The sequence below is a fragment of the Symphalangus syndactylus genome, chromosome 21 (assembly GCF_028878055.3).
Source record: "Symphalangus syndactylus isolate Jambi chromosome 21, NHGRI_mSymSyn1-v2.1_pri, whole genome shotgun sequence".
In the NCBI taxonomy this organism is placed as follows: domain Eukaryota; kingdom Metazoa; phylum Chordata; class Mammalia; order Primates; family Hylobatidae; genus Symphalangus; species Symphalangus syndactylus.
This window is the reverse complement of record NC_072443.2, coordinates 73,841,728-73,859,459: the sequence shown is the minus strand read 5'-3', so window position 1 is coordinate 73,859,459 and position 17,732 is coordinate 73,841,728. Positions and strand designations below refer to the sequence as shown.

The window sequence follows — 17,732 nt, the reverse complement described above, 5'->3', positions numbered from 1 at the left end:
AGCCCAGCTTTGTTATGAATAAAACAGGATTTTCTTCAGGAAAACAGTGTGCTTAACACAGTAGTAACATTTGTCAAAACTCTCCCATTGTAAACACTGTGAATTTTTGGTTTCTCCCCCCCATCTTTTTTTTTTTTCCCTGACTGTGGAATGGTGACAGTTGCATTAATGAACATCTTCTTTGCATTCTTGTATATTGATTTTTTTCTCTTGGAGGGGGAAACAGACATCCAAACATCAGAATTGTCTGCCTGGCATATAAATGTAGAACAAGTTTAAAAAATGGCAATTTCAAAGAAATATTAAAATGGAGAAAAACTAAACAGAGGATAGTTCCCCCCACCTCCTTTAACATTTACTTTCACTGTTAGGTGATAAGATTTGAAAACAATGCTAAAAGCTGTGTCCCCAAGTGAATAGGCATTCAAGCAAATCAACTTATGCAAAAGCCACCTCTGGAGCTTAATCATTATTTACTGAACGTTCCTGGGTCATGGGAGAGGTTCTGATTAAGTCAGAAAGGCATTATGTTCAGCAGCTTGTGAAGGTGTGTTTAAAGACAGCAAGAATAATGGAAAAATACTAGATGTAGCAGATCTATTTTTAGAATTTGATTCTTAAAAAATATAAATATAATTACCATAAGTTTAAGTGTGGGTTAAAGTTCATCATTTTCAGTAGATACATCTTTAAAAGGTCTTATAAAATGTAGTTTTAAAAATGATTTCTAATTTCTCGAGCTTCTATTTCTGCTGTAGTTTGTTTTAATAGATACTTTAGATTTTTTTCATTCTTTATGTCATTATAACAGCTTAATTACTCATCTCTATAAAATGTTAGAGCATTTTCTGAACAAAGCATATACAATTATGTGTTTAAAATGTCACTATGCTAGAAATGTTATAAATTTTTGCCTTATAAATGAGATACTAGCTGGGGAGATGATGTCTACTCTTTGTGATTCATTCTCTACAAAAATATACTCTATAACTTACTAATTTTTTAATATTAGTAATGGATGGCATGAACAAATGAAACTTGCTCTTCTGATGCAACGTAAGAATGGTAATGTCAAACCTGAATTTACAGCCAAATTAATTCTTAATTTTGAATTTCATTTTTTTAATTAACTAAAATACTTGTCATAAGAGCATGCTTCCCTTATACACTCTCAGAATGAAATTCTTCACAAACATGTTTGACAAAACTTGTTCACTGAGTTATTGCCCATTAACTTTTCTGTGCGTGTTCTTTTAGGAGAGTACACACTGTGAATTAATTGTTTTGTATTTTCCTCTAGGAAAGAAAAGGAACATGATAGCAGAAGGCAGCGTTCTAGAATTTTGGCTCCCTAGAAAGTAACTTGTCAGCTTTGACTAGTTTTTAGGTATTAAGATGTTCAGAAGACACCATTTCAGGAATGAAAACACTGACTAGAAGAATTCGTTGCCTAACTTTTACTCATTGTCCACATGGTTTGTGGGAACTATGCTAAGTATTGTACTTGTAGTAACACATTTAATTTTCACAACTGCTCTATGAAGAAGATACTTCTTTCCACCCCCATTTTGCAGCCGAGAAAACTGAGGCTCAGATAGGTGAAAAACCATGCCCAAGTGATACAGCTAAGAAATGACAGGGCTAGGAATTTGACCCAGGGATCCTGGCTCCAGGACTTAATGCTGTTATCTGTTGTGGTCTGTGGATTTTCACTTAAGATAATAAATGAATCAATATTTCTTCCTCTGCTTTTTTATCTAGTGGGTTTCTCCTATCCCTAGATTTCTGAATTACCAAACTACAACTCATTTGAGCTTTTGAGGGGCCATGATTGGTCCTGATGCCACCGTTTTTGTCTATCAGGTGTATTTCCCTGAGTCCAATTCACTATTGATTATAAAACCGCTATTGGCTGGGCGCTGTGGCTCACGCCTGTAATCCCAGCACTTTGGGAGGCCAAGGCAGGTGGATCATGAGGTCAGAAGTTTGAGACCAGCCTGGCCAACATGGTGAAACCCTGTCTCTACTAAAAAATTAGCCAGGCATGGTGTCCCGGGCCTATAATCCCAGCTACTATGGAGGCTGAGAAAGGAGAATTGCTTGAACCTGGGAGGTGGAGGTTGCAGTAAGCCGAGATCGCACCACTGCACTCTAGCCTGGGAGACAGAGGCAAGACTCTACCTCAAAAAAAAAAAAAAAAAAAAAAAAAAAAAGCTATGTGGGGGAGAAAGAAACTCTACTAAAATATATTCATTGATTATATGATCTCTTCTGACTTGGGAAATCTTAACATGTGAAGGGAAAGTTCCTCTTAGAATTAAGGAACTGTAAGGCCGGGCTTGGTGGCTCACGCTTGTAATCCCAGCACTTTGGGAGGCTGAGAGGGGTGGATCACGAGGTCAGGAGATCGAGACCACGGTGAAACCCTGTCTCTACTAAAAAATACAAAATTTAGCCGGGCGTGGTGGCGGGCGCCTGTAGTCCCAGCTACTCGGAGAGGCTGAGGCAGGAGAATGGCGTGAACCCGGGAGGCGGAGCTTGCAGTGAGCCGAGATTGCGCCACTGCACTCCAGCCTGGGCGACAGAGCGAGACTCCGTCTCAAAAAAAAAAAAAAAAAAAAAAAATGAATTAAGGAACTGTAGTAGATCCCTAGAGCCCAGAGTTCTCCGTCTCTGGATGATTCAAGCAAATGGTTTGAAGAAGGGTGCAGCAACTCTAAGGTTCTAGTATTATTAGATTCTATGAGGTAGAATATTTGTTAGGAGAGAGACACCAACTTTGCTCACTGAACAAATATTTATTTTGTTCTACTATGTGCTGGGGAGACAACATGTGAATAAAACATGTAAATATCTCTGCCCTCCTGGAGCAGATTGGACGAGGTCATGAAGGACCAAGCACATACCAGTTTCATCCCTGAGTCTGGCCCTCATTCTCATGGTTCAGGATGGCTTCTGAAGCTCCAGCCAGTGCAGCCAGATTACAGGAGACATGGCGGCAGAAGGTTTAGAGAAGGGGATCATTTGAAGGAGATTTTCTGCAGCTGATTCCGATACTCAGCCATGTTTGGAAATGAATACTAAAACATTCAAGATCACCTGTTTGTGTAGTAGACGAGCTGGGACATGAGCCCACATACATCTCTCATTCTTAGGCCAGGACACTTTCCTCCATGTCTGACAAAATTCACATTCTATTCTCCACCTCCAGTCAACCTGGCCAGAGGTCTGAAAAGCCCTTCTGATACTGAATTCAGTGTTTTGGTTGGAATCAAATGGGAAGGACTACTCACTCCTGCCAAATGGGCTATGAAACCACTCAAAAACATCTATCCATAAACTGCCCGTGGCTTTTTGTGGGTACAGCACAACTGCTTTGTCATAAACAAAAGGAACCGATAGGCTGAATCTATACGAACTGCCTGCCCCTCAAGAGGTACTATGAGATGGGTCGTATGAAGCCCCTCCCGCTCGTATAACTCACTTCACAATACCTCTCACCCCATGTCCTTCTCCAGCTGAGGATCCCACAGTCTCCTAAGATGTAAACTTTAAGTTCTGTTGAAATAGACTCTTACGTAGAACTCCAGAAAACAGTTTCGGTGGTGTTCTTGGGGTTGTCTTAGAAGACTCTTGAAGATCTTTGTTCTTTCATATTTTTCTTCACCTAGAACCACCATGGAGATGTATATATTTGATCTTTAATTTATGTTATGCTATAGTACAGTTGCTGTAGTCAGTTGTATTTGAATTAATAAAAAAAACAGGCCAAAAAAAAAAAAGCCAGTCTGTTTCACCACAAAAAGAAATTCTTAAGAATGTTTTGAAAGTGCCATCAACTGCACAAATCAGAGTTGGTAAATGGATATACACACACACACATATATACATGTATATATACACACATACATATATACACACACACATATATATGTGTGTGTATATATATGTGTATGTATATATATGCGTATAAATATATGTGTATATATACGTGTGTGTATATATGTGTATATTTTTATATATATATTTCTGAGATGGAATATATATAAATATATATATATATTTTTTTTTTTGAGACGGAATCTCGCTCTGTCGCCAGGCTGGAGTGCAGTGGCGGGATATCAGCTCACTGCAACCTCCACCTCCTGGGTTCAAGTGATTCTCCTGCCTCAGCCTCCTAAGTAGCTGGGACTACAAGTGTGTACCACCATGCCTAGCTAAATTTTGTTTTTTTAGTAGAGACGGGGTTTCACCATGTTGGTCAGGATGGTCTGCATCTCTTGATCTCGTGATCCGCCCACCTGGATATATATTTTTTTTAATGGCAGTCTGGGTGTCTAACATTTCAGAGTGATTGCCACTTCTGTTATCTACTTAAATCTAGTTGGTGAAACTTAGCACGTAGCCAGTCTAGCTCTGGAAAGCTGGGAAATGTTGTGGGTGGGAGTGTGCCTAGCCAAAACAAAGAAAATAGGAAAATAGATGAGTGCTAGGTTTTATGAATTGTAGGTCTTAGGCTGAAACTTTGACTTTTTCCCCAGTATTACTTATTTTTTTAAATGTTACAAAACCAGCTGTAGTATCCCAGGATACATCAAACTGGCTTAAGAAAAAATGAGTTTGATTGGCCCTTGTGAAGTCCTTGTCCAGGGTTAGTCCAGGGCTATCATGACTTCAGGGATGATTTGATACAGGTGCTCAATGCCATACAAACACTGGCTCCCTCTTTCTTTGTTCTTCCTTCTCCTTAGTCCTCTGTTCTTTCTTTACTGTTTCCTCCAGTTTGGCTTTCTTCTGGGATAGATCCAGGAAGTTCCAGATTTATATCCTAGCAGCTTTTCAAACCTTAGTTTAAAGAGACTCATTTTAACCTAATAGTTTCAGTTGAAGGCATAGGGATGACTCTTACTTGATTGTCTTGGGGCACAAGCACATTCCTGAGTTAGTCTTTGTGACCAGAAGGATGGATTTCCTGATTGGCCAGGGTCGTACTTCCATGTCTGGAGGTAGTGGCAACACCATAACCTCATGGAGTGAAAGTGAACGAGGCTGGTTCTTCAAGGTTAAATCAGGTTCTTTACCAAACAAGTGGGACAGGATGCTGGGCAGCTATAAATGTCGTGTGGCCACCATAAATCATTGCTGCTATGTGTAAGGTTGCCTGTTAAACCATGACAGGTGTACCCATTCACTGCTCCTTAGATTACAATTTGTACTTTTGTCTTGATTTCAACACAATGTTGGAAACTTTGCATCTTGGTTGACGTGTGCTAGACATGCGGTAATTGTTAAGTGATGGTGGTCTAAGGCTTTTGAATTTTCTCTGATCTGTTATAACGTCTAGAAAAACAGCCAGAGCATGCCCTGTGATTGGGACAATTATTTGAGTACAAATAGAAGAGCTTTCTACCTTTAAAAAGTTCCTTCCAGTTCCTTTCACACTCATGTCTGAATTCTGTCATTAGTTTGTCATTGTGTTCGATTTTTAAAAAATGCTTTTTCTTTTAAAATACTCTCAGTGGAGCATCTTGCCATGCCCTATTAATTACTTTAAGGGATGAATTTTTCAAAGCCCTTTAAAACATGGCAGTTAGATGTGAATGGGATTCCATAGTTGGACAGAGTAAGCAAGAAGTCTAGAGTACAGTCTAGTGAAAGGAAGCTTGATATGAAAAACAGAAAACTTGAGTGTGGGGCACTTCAACTTTATCTGCTTTATAACCTTTCAATGGTTTGGCTCTCAGAGGCGATTTCCTTGAAAGGAATTGAGTGTTAAGATTGTGCCAACCCATAGTGGCATCTGTGGAAAATGGAGATCAGTCGTGGTCATAAAATGAGGAAATGGCAAAATTCATATCCTTAGTTTAAAATATCTTTTAGTAAGAACTTGATATTCCTCTTAGTTGGAGTATACAGAAGTGAGAAACACTCTGGTAAAAAAAATAACCAGCTTAAAAAAAATCTGCGGATGAAAATTGCCTGGAAGAGCATTGTTCATATGTTACAGAGGTCTCTAAACATTTTCGATCCTTCTTCCTAGTTAATTTCTTTCAAGAAAACCTTCTCAACACATTTTCATTTGATTTATAAGTTATGTATATGTGCCACTATTATACAACATGTACAAAAGTAAAAAATAAAAGTGATAGTATAAAATACATATGAAGAAATGTTTTAATTTTTCTTCCTGCACCAGGTTGTCATTTTTGATATGGATTTTTGGAGAATACTGATATATTGGGAACCTTATTAAGGTTCTCCTTGATTTTTATCTAATCAGTCATTGAGATTAGTCTTTCCTGGTACCTGTTGAAGGTCCAGCTTAAAAAAAATGTGGAGAATCCTGAATGGATATGAAACATCTTCCATTTTTAGCAGCGAATTGAGGTCTCAGTGTTAGAAAGAAAAGACTTCAGATTTTAACTTGTGTATGATTGGTGGTTCTTAATTTTTAGAATGCTTTTCTCCCTGTGTACTGTGAAATGTACAAAGCTCTGGAGATAGGAGCATTGTCCAGTTGAGATACCATGCTATCCTGCATGTCTAGCAGCACCTAGCTTTTGGAAAGCATTTGCATGGGGCATACAGGCTATGTTTTGTAAGCCTTTATATTTTAGCTATGCCAGAGACCTGGAGTATTTATTATCTGAGCTGCTCATGTTACTCCCAAAAAGGTGGAATCTTGGCAGATCTCCCTTCTTTTTCTTGATGACTAAAACCCAAGTTAGGTGTTGACAGAAGTCCAGAAGATCTCAGTGTGAAGCCAAACTATGATATCTGGTACTTTCACATTTACATGGGTTACAGTCCCAGCTATTTTAAGTACGAGGGATGATATAGTTTCTTATTAGTATTTTTTTTCCACCATGCACGGTGAAAAACTCATCCTGAATCACTTTGGAAGGAATGGAAAGTTTGAGATAACAGAAGTGCCATTCACTCTGAAATGTTAGACACCCAGACTAGCATTTTAAAAAAATACAGCCATTTACCAACTCTGATTTGTGCAGTTGGTGGCACTTTCAATAGATTGGTAAGAATTTCTTTTTGCTGGTGGAACAGACTGGTTAGGGGCAGTTCTTGTAGATTCAACCTATCAGTTCCTTTCATTTATGATAAAGCAGTTGTGCTGTATCCATAAAGGGCCATTGGAAGTTTCTGGTTAGATGTTTTTGTTTGGTCTCATAGCTTATTTGGCAGGAGTAAAGTAGTCTTTCTCCTTCTGTCCCATCCAACGTGTTGCATTCAGTATCAGAAGGACTCTTCAGACCTCTGGGAAGGCTGATTGGAGGTGAGAAATGGAATGCGAATTTTCTGACTTGGAAGAAAGTATTCTGGTCTAAGAATTAGAGATATGGGTTCATGTTCCAGCTCTCCTACTATGCAAACAAGTGATCCTGGGTATTTTACTATTAGTTTCCAAACATCGGAATCAGTCAAGTGTCAGAATCGGCTGCAGAATTTTTGTAGACATATTGATTCCTGGGCCTTACCTAAACAAATCAGAATTTCCAGGAATGAGGCTGGACATTTTTATTTGAGACAAAGTTCTCAGCTAATTTTGTTTTTTCAGCTAACCGTTTGCATTTTGAAACCCCTGTAGCTTAACCCATCCATGACATAGGTTTCTCCTTTGCCCAGAAGGTTAATACTATTGAACCTTCCTGTGTCTTCACTGTGTATGTGAATATCAACCACTGAGCTTCCTGGACACAAATAAATTGTACTTCAGTGCAAACAAATACTAGGCTTTGAGCTCTATCAACCAAATGACTATAATGAAGATTATTTTTTACCGAATAAAAATGCTACAATTCCTACTTTATGGCTTATGAGAGATTTGCAGAATAAATTATCTTCTCTCTCCATCCCTGAAAAAGTTTTTTGAATTCTCTCCTTTGAATAGATATTGCCTAAACTTTACAAGACATATCTTCTGTCGTCCAAACTTGTGCATAGGCATATGAAAAGTAGATTCCTTGTATCCAAAAGAAGATGCATGCTCATGGTTTAATATTATTATTTTTACCACTCATTTTTGAACTGTGTTCCAATTTATTGGACCATGTTTCAGTCATTGTGCTAAGCTTTTTCTATCTACTAAAAATTTTAATTCTCACCGCAGTGCTGAGAGGCAGATGTATTGCAAAGTGCAGAGATAGACTAACTGGGCCACAGTCACAAGTTACTGCACAGCAGAGCTGAACTCTGCCTAAGGAATGGAATAAAGGAAATGCAAGGAAAAGTATAAAATTCCTTTAGTGTCTCTAGGTTTCTACTGATGGCCAGAGTACTGCCTTAGAGGACTGTGATATTGAGACCAAAGACCAGTCCCTATGAGATAGTAAAAGAACACTGGCATTACTGTTAAAGGTGTGGGGTGGGCAGACAGATGTTTGGATGCTGGAGCATTGAATTTAATGGAATTTCTGATATAGTTAGGTGGCTGACGAAGATAGTAGAATAAACTATTAGGATTTAGGAATACATCAGATAGTTCAGAGCCCGTGTCCAAAATACTTATACCATCATAGAGAAGAGGGAGGCTTTGAAGGTTAAGAATGTAAATTCCGCCATAGAGGTAGGACTCAGGTCACATTTGGTGGCCATCTATTGTCTGTATACCTCCAGCCACTGTGCTGAACACTTTAATTTAGTGAACATTAACTGACCCAATCCCTGCAGCACATTAAAATGCTGGGTTTTGGAAAAGCCCAGAGAGGTCAAGTGGCTCATTAAAGCTCATGCAGCTCAGCAGTGACTGAACTACCCTTGAGTCCAATCGGTGGCCCTCCTCCTTCAGCCATTGCTGACAAATTCCCAGTTCTCAGGGGCGTTGTGTGCCTGGCTTCAGTGATGCCCATACATGCCAGTAAAGGCATTTGTGTCTCTGCCCATCGGCTTTCAAAGGGTGCTTTCTGATGGTGAGATGCCCACCTTCCCAGGTGGGACTCGATCAGAGTTCTGTAGTCTAGTTAACTGACTTAATTTTAAGGCATCTCAGAAGAATTATGTGACTGTGGCTTTAAAGTCTATGAGATTAGAAACCAGGTATTCCCAGCCCCTGGCAATAACTATTTGTTGAATAAATGACCTTTACATAATCTGATTAAAAGGAATCAGACTCATGGAATTAGGATTATCTAGCGAAGATTCAGCTTCATGGCCTGGGATGAGTTCAGTTAGCTTTTAAAATTAAATACATCTGGACATCTCTCCTTGTGTATCATTAGTAGCTTCAGCATCACGTCCTCATTTTAAAAAATAAGCATTGTTGCCACTTGTAATGTTCTCACATAAACCTCGATTTGGAGCTTAAGACATTATGCTTATTTGTCTTGCTGACATTGTGACATGCAGATGTCCTCATTTTTGTCTAGAAGGTGATAATTGCAGATTCAGTTACTTCTAAGAGAAAGGGATGTTTAGAAGATTGAGAGCAAAACTGAGAATCTGGGAGTCATCTTTCACAATGTGGAACTATCCCGCAGGGAGTGTGTGCCATGAGGCGACTCTAATGCTTCCTTTGCACTTTTGGGTTTTTTTTTTTGCGGGAAGATTTATTAAAACACTGTCAATTAACTGAGCTGTGCTATATTTATATAAATATAAAAATATATTTGCTATATTTTTTAGTGGGGTTTCTTTTTACTTATACTGGTCTACTTCATGCATATGTATTTTTTTTCAGACAGGATATTTCAGAAAATGCTTTGAATGATATTGTTGTCGACTTTCACGTATGAAGACTTACTGCGTTTGATAACTAGAAATTTTAATTTAAGATGTCTTAAGAATGCTTTACTGTTAATTGAAAGGATTTCTTCCCCCGGTATCACAGCCAATGACTCGTCTTGAGCAGCTAATTAGTGCGATTACTCCACAGCTGCATTTGCTACAGCACAAAGGTTTGCTTCTGTTTTTATCAAAAGAATCAGTCTCTCTGGGAATGTTTTAACCTGACAGGCTTTGAATAGTAAGGCCGCTTATTTATTTATTTATTTTAAAATAACTGTTCCCCCTGCGCTTCCCCCCGCGCTTCCCCCCACCACCCGCCATGCCCCTCATCACAGCTCTCCTTCTTTTCTTGGCTTAGGAAGGTACATTTGAGGTTTGAACACATACTCTAAAATGGGAAAATACATTTTTTTAATGCTCTTTTAGTAGACCTGTATCAAGTGAATAGATTATTTTAAGTGAGTTAGAATAATGGCCAAGTGCCCTTAATATGTGGATGAGTGCATGATATTAAATAATAAGCAAGGTATTAATGCTGTTCGATTTGTATGTGTCTGTAGAAAATGTAGGAAAACATGAAGGAAAGAGGGTTTGTGTTTTCTGGAATGCTGAGCACTTCCAAGTTTGCCAATGTACTGGATACAGTCACCACTTTCCCATCGTATTGTCTAAATGTTGTCTATGTTGGATTCTGTCCACTTTCTTCTAGGCAAATGGTGATTTTGATCACTCAAGTCCTTTCTTCATGGTCTTAAATTAGTGTCTAGAGGCATATACTCTGCCATTGAAAAAATACTATGACTTCTTTATAGTTGAGGGGAGTAAAATGATAGAAAGATAAATTTACCTGTAATTATATTCTCACCCTGGCAACTATGATGATCTTTGAACATTTCCTACTAATCATTTTGTGTACTTGTGTACATGCATATACCACGCTTAATTTAAATTAGAATGTAAATATACTTTCGAATCCTACTTTTAAATTCCCTCTTGTTACATACATTTCCCACTTTGTTCTGTAGTTGCACAATTAAAAAAATAGGTAGTATTTTATTGAATTCATGTATGATAATGCATTTAACCATTCTCATATTATGGGACAAATGTTTGATTATTCACATATTTTGCAATTTGTAAAGAGCTTTGTAATATCAGTTTTTGCCCATTTAAGTTATTTACTTAGGAAAACTGTCCATCACAGCATTTCTGAAACAAATTGTATGAACAATTTTTAGCTTTTTGGTAATGTTGTTAAGCTGTTTTAATATATACCAACAATGGTGTAGACTAACATTATTCTTATGCTTTTTCTTGTCATGGACAGTTTGTTTATTAAAAAAAAAACCCTTGGATCTTACCTTAAATACTATTTTGTATCTGGCTTTTCTAAGTTCATTTTATTGTGTAGTTTTATTCACATCAGTAACTGTATTTTTACGCTAGTTTTAATGGTTGCATCGTGTTACATTTTGATTCTCTGACAATACACTGAGCCAATTTCCTGTTGTGAAAACAAGCAAACTGTTAAATTGTTAATGTGTAGGTTTTCTGGGATATCGTGAGGGTAAAACCAACACTTCTTCATCCCCTAGCGTGCTTTGTTACCTTCAGAGCCTGAAGGTTCCTGTCTTTAAGGAGCTCATGAGGATGGTCAGTGATATTTAAGGCTTTATTTTGCCTTTTATTAGAAGGTAAAAGATAATACTGGAGTTTATACTCAAGGAAGGAAGTTGAAAGTACAAATACTTACCTTGAAGCATGACTTTCTCAAGAGTGAATATTTTCTCAAATGTTCCTTTTCTTCTGTTCCAGGTGCTAAGATTTTGAACCATTTACCTAAACTCAGACATTAAAAATATATATATATAGAGAGAAATAAACAATGAAACATTTTCTACCTATAATAATAGTGACAGCAAACATTTGTTGAGCTAGTACTACATGGTACTCATTGTACTAGGGGATTTATATGCCTTGTTTTATTTAATCCCCCCAAATCCCTAGGAAGTAGGGCTTTAAAATATGCATGATGCAATAGAAATTTTAAAAGAACAGCTCCCACCTTTATAAATGGTAAGTGGGTAAAAAACTATTGTTATCCTTCTTTTCCAGATTCTAAGACAGAGAGAGATTTAATAACTTGATGTCTTAGAGCTGGCAAGATAAGTTATCAGAAACCATATTTAGGGTAATTAGGAAGTCTTTTCTTTTTAATTTGTGAGTAGGGTTTGAGAATTTTAAACTATTTGGGGTAGAGTGAGTACCAAAACCGTTAGAAGTAGTCTTCATGGGGAATGCACAGAGAACACATAGTAACATAGGAGAGGGCATGCCAAGGTGCATCAGAAGAAAAGACGGCACAAAGAAAACCACACAGAGAAGTATTGGCTTGTCAGACCAGCTCGTCTTCTGCCCCCTTACCCAAAGACCGAGGTCGAGTTCAGTGTTAACATTCTGGCCCAAATACTTCCTTCATTAATTATCGTTACTTATTGTATCTTAGAAAAGTTTCCTCTTGGCAAAGCTCACCTTTTCTTTAATCAATTTTTGTTAGTAAACATTTTAGGCATCTTCAAAGAACTTAGATAACGTGTAGGAGTAGTTATTTGGTTAGATTCAGTTGTACAAAAAAGCAAATCAAGCAATTTATTTTTAAATGTGGAAATTTGGGTGCCATTAAGATGCTTTGCTTCTTGGCAGTGCATATGGTGGCGCTATATTTGGTGGTGATGAGTAGTGTGCAGCATAAAATGTAAAAAAAAAAATTAAAAAAATTAAGCCGCCTGATAAAAATGCCTAGATGCAATCAAGCTGACTTATTTTAATTCAACTACTAATGACTTAAATCCTGTCACCTCTTGATTTTCAATTATGTGGAGTACCATTCTGTGACTTGATTATATTTGCGCAGACTCGTTTTATAGTTTGGTGCAATTTAGGATACCCCAAAGTGCAAACGAAGGGTCTCATTAGGAAACTAAATGTTGTATGCATTTTGGTTTTCCCACAGCAGTTCCGCGGAGCATCCTGGGGCCTCCAAGCCTCCGATAAGCTCCTCCAGTATGACATCACGCATCTTGCTACGCCAGCAACTCATGCGTGAGCAGATGCAGGAGCAGGAGCGCAGGGAGCAGCAGCAGAAGCTGCAGGCGGCCCAGTTCATGCAACAGAGAGTGCCCGTGAGTCAGACACCAGCCATAAACGTCAGTGTGCCCACCACCCTTCCCTCTGCCACGCAGGTGCCGATGGAAGTCCTTAAGGTACGTGAGTGTCACTCTTGTTGGTTGGACCAAACTCTCTTCCATTTTCCATTTGCTAGGTGTTTTGTTTATCTGAATATGTATTTCGTTAGACTGACCCTTCAGAATTGTATTTGAAAACTCCAACTCCCTTAATTCCGACAAGGCTTTATATTTTCAAAGAAGGATGCAAACGCATTGTAACTGTAACACTCAATAAATGGTCGGAGTCAGTGTTCCATGAGAAATTGCAAGTAGGAATACATGTTTGTTGTAATGACATCTTTCTTTGGGAAAGTTTCAAAACCAGAGTTATCTGAGGTGGGCCTCTTCTAGTAATTCACGTATCTTAAATCTTTTTTTCTTAAATACCTTCCATAGCCACTCTTTAATTTTCTTTTTATTTAGTATGCAATATTGGTTGTAAAATCTGTCTGTTTTAGAGAGCTCTTCAGATATAAGATTGAAGAAGAGCTTTCTGCACTTTAATAACCAGACTACATAATCCTTTTACTGAAGTGAGTTGTCTGCTTTGGGTCTCTTTGATTTCTTGCTAGAGTAGAAACTGCAGGAGCTTGTTAGCATCATTCGATTAGGGACATATAGCTTCCTAATTATTAAGGAAAATTGTAACAAGTCTAAGAATAGAATTCCATCTCACACATGTGTCTTCCACATCACATAGGGAGATACTCCTTGTTTAAGAATAAACATTTCAGTTCTTAAATATGACTGATTCAAGGAAAGTTAAAAGGAAAGTAGAGGAATTTCCTTATTTTTAGTTGTTTTTTTTTTTTTTTATTTTAGTACCTGCTCACCTAATTCTGAAAAGTCTCAAGTGTTACTGTTCATTAAACAATGTGAACTTTACAGACCAGTGATTCATTATTGGTTTTTGCATTCATCCATGTGCACAGAAAAAACGTCTCCCATTATTTAAAGTTTACTATTAAAGTAAATAGAGAGATGATGTGTTATAATCAGGAATCAATCTATGAACCTTACCAGGAAGTAGGAAAGAGATTCTTTAAAAAACAAATCAAGAGTCAATTATTTTTTATTTGCGAAGACTTAAAATGTAGTGATGAAATAATGGAACTCGGATGAAGAAACCAACTGAAATTGGGTTAGGGAAAAAAGATACAAATAGCTTACCATAAAGCTTTACTGTAATGTGATTGTTTGAAATTCTGGATATTGCCACAGTTAATGGATTTTTTACTCTTTTTTTTTTACCCCTCAATTAACTCAAGTTTTCTCTCTGGAATAGATGATGCATTGAATCTTTCTGTTCTGCTTGGGTGAAAATTGATATGATCACTAAGTTTTTATAGATTTAAGAATTATTTAAGATTTAAGTTGTTGTCTCATGCCTGCAGGGGTGATAATTACTGTGTATACCTTAGGTTATTTAAAATTGTATGAATTAAATAGTAACAAGATGTGGAGAAATATGTCTATTTTATTCATCATAATAGTTTACCTTTTTAATCTGAAGGGCAAATTTTAGAAGAGTTGACATGGATTTGGGCTACTAGTGGGTTATATCCAATTGAAGGTAATGTTAAAGAATATTTATTAAAATGAATATTCCTGTTAAGGCAGGTACAACTGATAGAGAGGAAATTACCCAAATGAAAATGTGTTGAAACATCATTTCCAGATTATGTTAAAAATGAGCATAATTTCTAAATGTCTTTGTCACTGTAAATATATTATTTTTGAAAATGATTAAAATTAAAATCTACATTAAGTTGTTTGAATAACATACCAATATTTTTATATGTTGCTGTGTCCTGGTGATACTAGATTGAGCTACAACCCCTAACTTATGTATGCCAGAAAAATGTCCAAAGTTAAAGCACAAATAAATTGTTACAAGTGGATGACATACTCTAAAAATAAGTATTAGGTAAATTTCTCTTTTATTCTGAACATAGTTCATGTCTATTTAACTTCTGCTTTTTTATATTTCAGTTATATAAACTAGTAAACTATGTCATATAAATAAAAATAAAGAATTATTGCCATAACTATGTGGTTAGGTTTGATAGCTATTTAGACAAATTTTAGTATTCTTAAATGAAAAAACAAATAAGAATACATGATTTCATTAAGACAATATTTTAAGAAAATCGGATAACATTTTTAAAGAGAATATCATATAAGTGATTGCTTCAGATACTTAAAGACTTAGGACTTCATAAATATAGTTGGCTTATTTTCAAAATTTTGTGTATAAAAGTATTATGAAACATTATAGAAAGATAAGTGAGAGAAAGATGGTTATTTTTTCTTTTTATAGTTTTTAAATTATAAGCATAATTTTATGAAGTAAGTGGTTAATAGCAAAACAGTTAATATGCTTAATCTTGGGCCACTTATTTCTCCATGAATATATATTTTCAAAGAATGGTAATGCCAAGTATACTAATTGAGTGCATTATGATACAGATTATATTGAATAAATGTTTTCTCCTAGTATAGCCTGAGTAAATTCACTTAATTTTTAAAGGTTTAAATTGCTAAAACAGAACATGCCTGCTTCTCAGTGGAGGTAGATGTATACAATTAGTCACACTCGCATGCACTAGAGAATCTGGTTAAATCTCTCCATCTCCCAAGTTGTTTGTAAGAACCTGAGGGAAGAAAGGTCATAGTTTAGTTTTCATACACACACAGAGTTAAATTACCAACATTCTACTATCTGGATGAATAACTGATTTCGAAAAGCTAAAGCAGTGTTTTTAGGTTAATCCCTTTCTTTGGCAGAGTAAAATTTAAAATATGAAGCTTTATAAAGTATGTTTAAAAATTATTGACATCTGGAAAACTTAGGACTAGTCAGATTTTGGGTTAGAGATTGAAAATCTGCACCAGTCATTCCACAACGTATGGTCATTGTGCAGTGAGTAAGTTCATGAATCTTTGTAAGATTAGCGTCTGGTTCCTATATTGATTTAATAATATGTGAATTTTCCTTCATATTGATTTTCATTTTGCGGGACATGGAATCATGAGTCTTATTGCTGTGTATTTACATAGTAAAGATATTCTCCAAGTTTTTAAAGAACAAGCTTACCCAATTGGGTATTGTAATTTAAGGATGCTCTTTTACCATCAATTAACCAACAACTGGAGTGCATAATGCTTTTTTTTTTTTGTAATGGTGAACACACCCTGTATTTTGAATTGTGAATTAACAAAAAAAAAAAGTCATCAACAACCAATAATGGAATCAGTTTCTTTCACAAGTGGGTTTTGCTGACACGCAAGTCATACAAACTTGAAGTCTGAAATTGGATGTAGCTTTTTTCAAACAAAAACAGAGTAACAGGGGTCAGAACTGTAGATGAGTTCAGCCTTATAGCTAAAGCATCACGGTACAAACCACCAAGTTAATCATTTGCGTAGTCACCAAGCATCTGTTTTTATAGTTTTGTCTCTCTGACTTTGATGCATTATAAAAGCACTGGTCGCTCTCATCCTGGACTGAGAAGTTCGTCAGGATTTCTTCCCCTACTACCTTCCCAACGTGGGCCCTGACGGTTGAAAGCTTGAAAACATTAGTTTATAGTTTGAAAATGTTTATCTGTTCAGAAATCTGAAGGGAGTTGCCAAGAATTCCCCACTACCTCTCTCTCTCCCTCCCTTCCTTTCACCTTGAAATTGAAAATTTTAAAGGCAAAGTCGAAGTGTCTTCTCTGGAACGGATTGTCTGTCCATTGAATTTTTCTGTTCTGCTTAAGAGAAAGGTTACATGAATTATAAAAAGAAAAGTGTTTTTTTTGTTGTTACTTTGGGGCATTTCTTAAGTACTTTGAAGGAATTTATTTTTAAATTTTCCCTTTTCTCCAAATCATCTCAAGAGTTGCGCAAATTGCTCTGTAATTAGCGATGATGCTTGCTGTTTGTCAAATACAGAAGCACTTTTTCTGGGACCCTCTACATTGTAAACTAAATTTACTTGGGCATTTATTTGGTGGTTATCTCATCAAAGTTGCCTCTCGTTTGGATTGAGATTCTAGCGAGGTGGGCTGGAAGCCCTGCTCCTTGTCACCCTCTTTCAACAACTGACATTCCATATTTCACTAGTGAGGGGAAGGGTTAATGGCTGAACTACTGGTCTTTCTCTGTAAATTATGAAATCTGCATGGAGTAGAATTTTCAAGGTGTGATTTATTTTTTAGGTATAACACAGAAACATGAAAATATATGTGGAGTTACAGGTGGATTGGTGGGCTACAGATTGGCAGAAGGGACTTCTCCCACAACCTACCCTTAGATTTTGTTTCTGATTTATTTAGCCAGGAATACAGACCCTAAATAGCATCATGGTGGCTGCAAGAAGCCAGGACAGATGTAGTGTGTCTCAGATCAGCTTGCCTTGGTCCCCTCAGTTAGGGGATCTGTTGCTAGAGGTGTTATTCTCATAAGATGAAGACCTGCTATGTCTGAGATTTCTTCTTATAGCATAGTCCATTCACACATGGACCAGGATATACTTATGTCCCTTGTAGTTTGACTTACACAAACAACCTGTCAGCCTTGATTTCAGGGATCATTTATAAACATTGGTGTCCTTTTGTTTTTGAATCAATGTTAGTGTCTGCAAGGCTACATCCTCATTCAGAGGGAGAGAGGGACTCAGATTTCAGGTCAACAAACAGCTCTTCATCCTCCCAGAAACCTCATTTCCCTGCAAAATCTGAATCATTCAGTGTCACACATTAGGTAATTTTCTCTCTCTTT

General features: G+C 36.9%; 1 protein-coding gene across 7 annotated transcripts in view; it reads left to right on the top strand.

The window, feature by feature from the left end:
• The window catches only part of MITF (melanocyte inducing transcription factor), a 235,766-nt gene that overhangs the window by 134,285 nt on the left and 83,749 nt on the right, over positions 1-17,732 (top strand). For 5 of the 7 annotated variants that reach the window (XM_055259878.2, XM_055259875.2, XM_055259880.2 and 2 more), the window contains exon 2: positions 12,752-13,001. In XM_055259878.2, the coding sequence (XP_055115853.2) occupies positions 12,752-13,001 (250 nt within the window). The remainder of the gene's footprint in view (positions 1-12,751; positions 13,002-17,732) is intronic. The other 2 variants (XM_055259879.2, XM_055259877.2) reach the window with 1 other exon arrangement.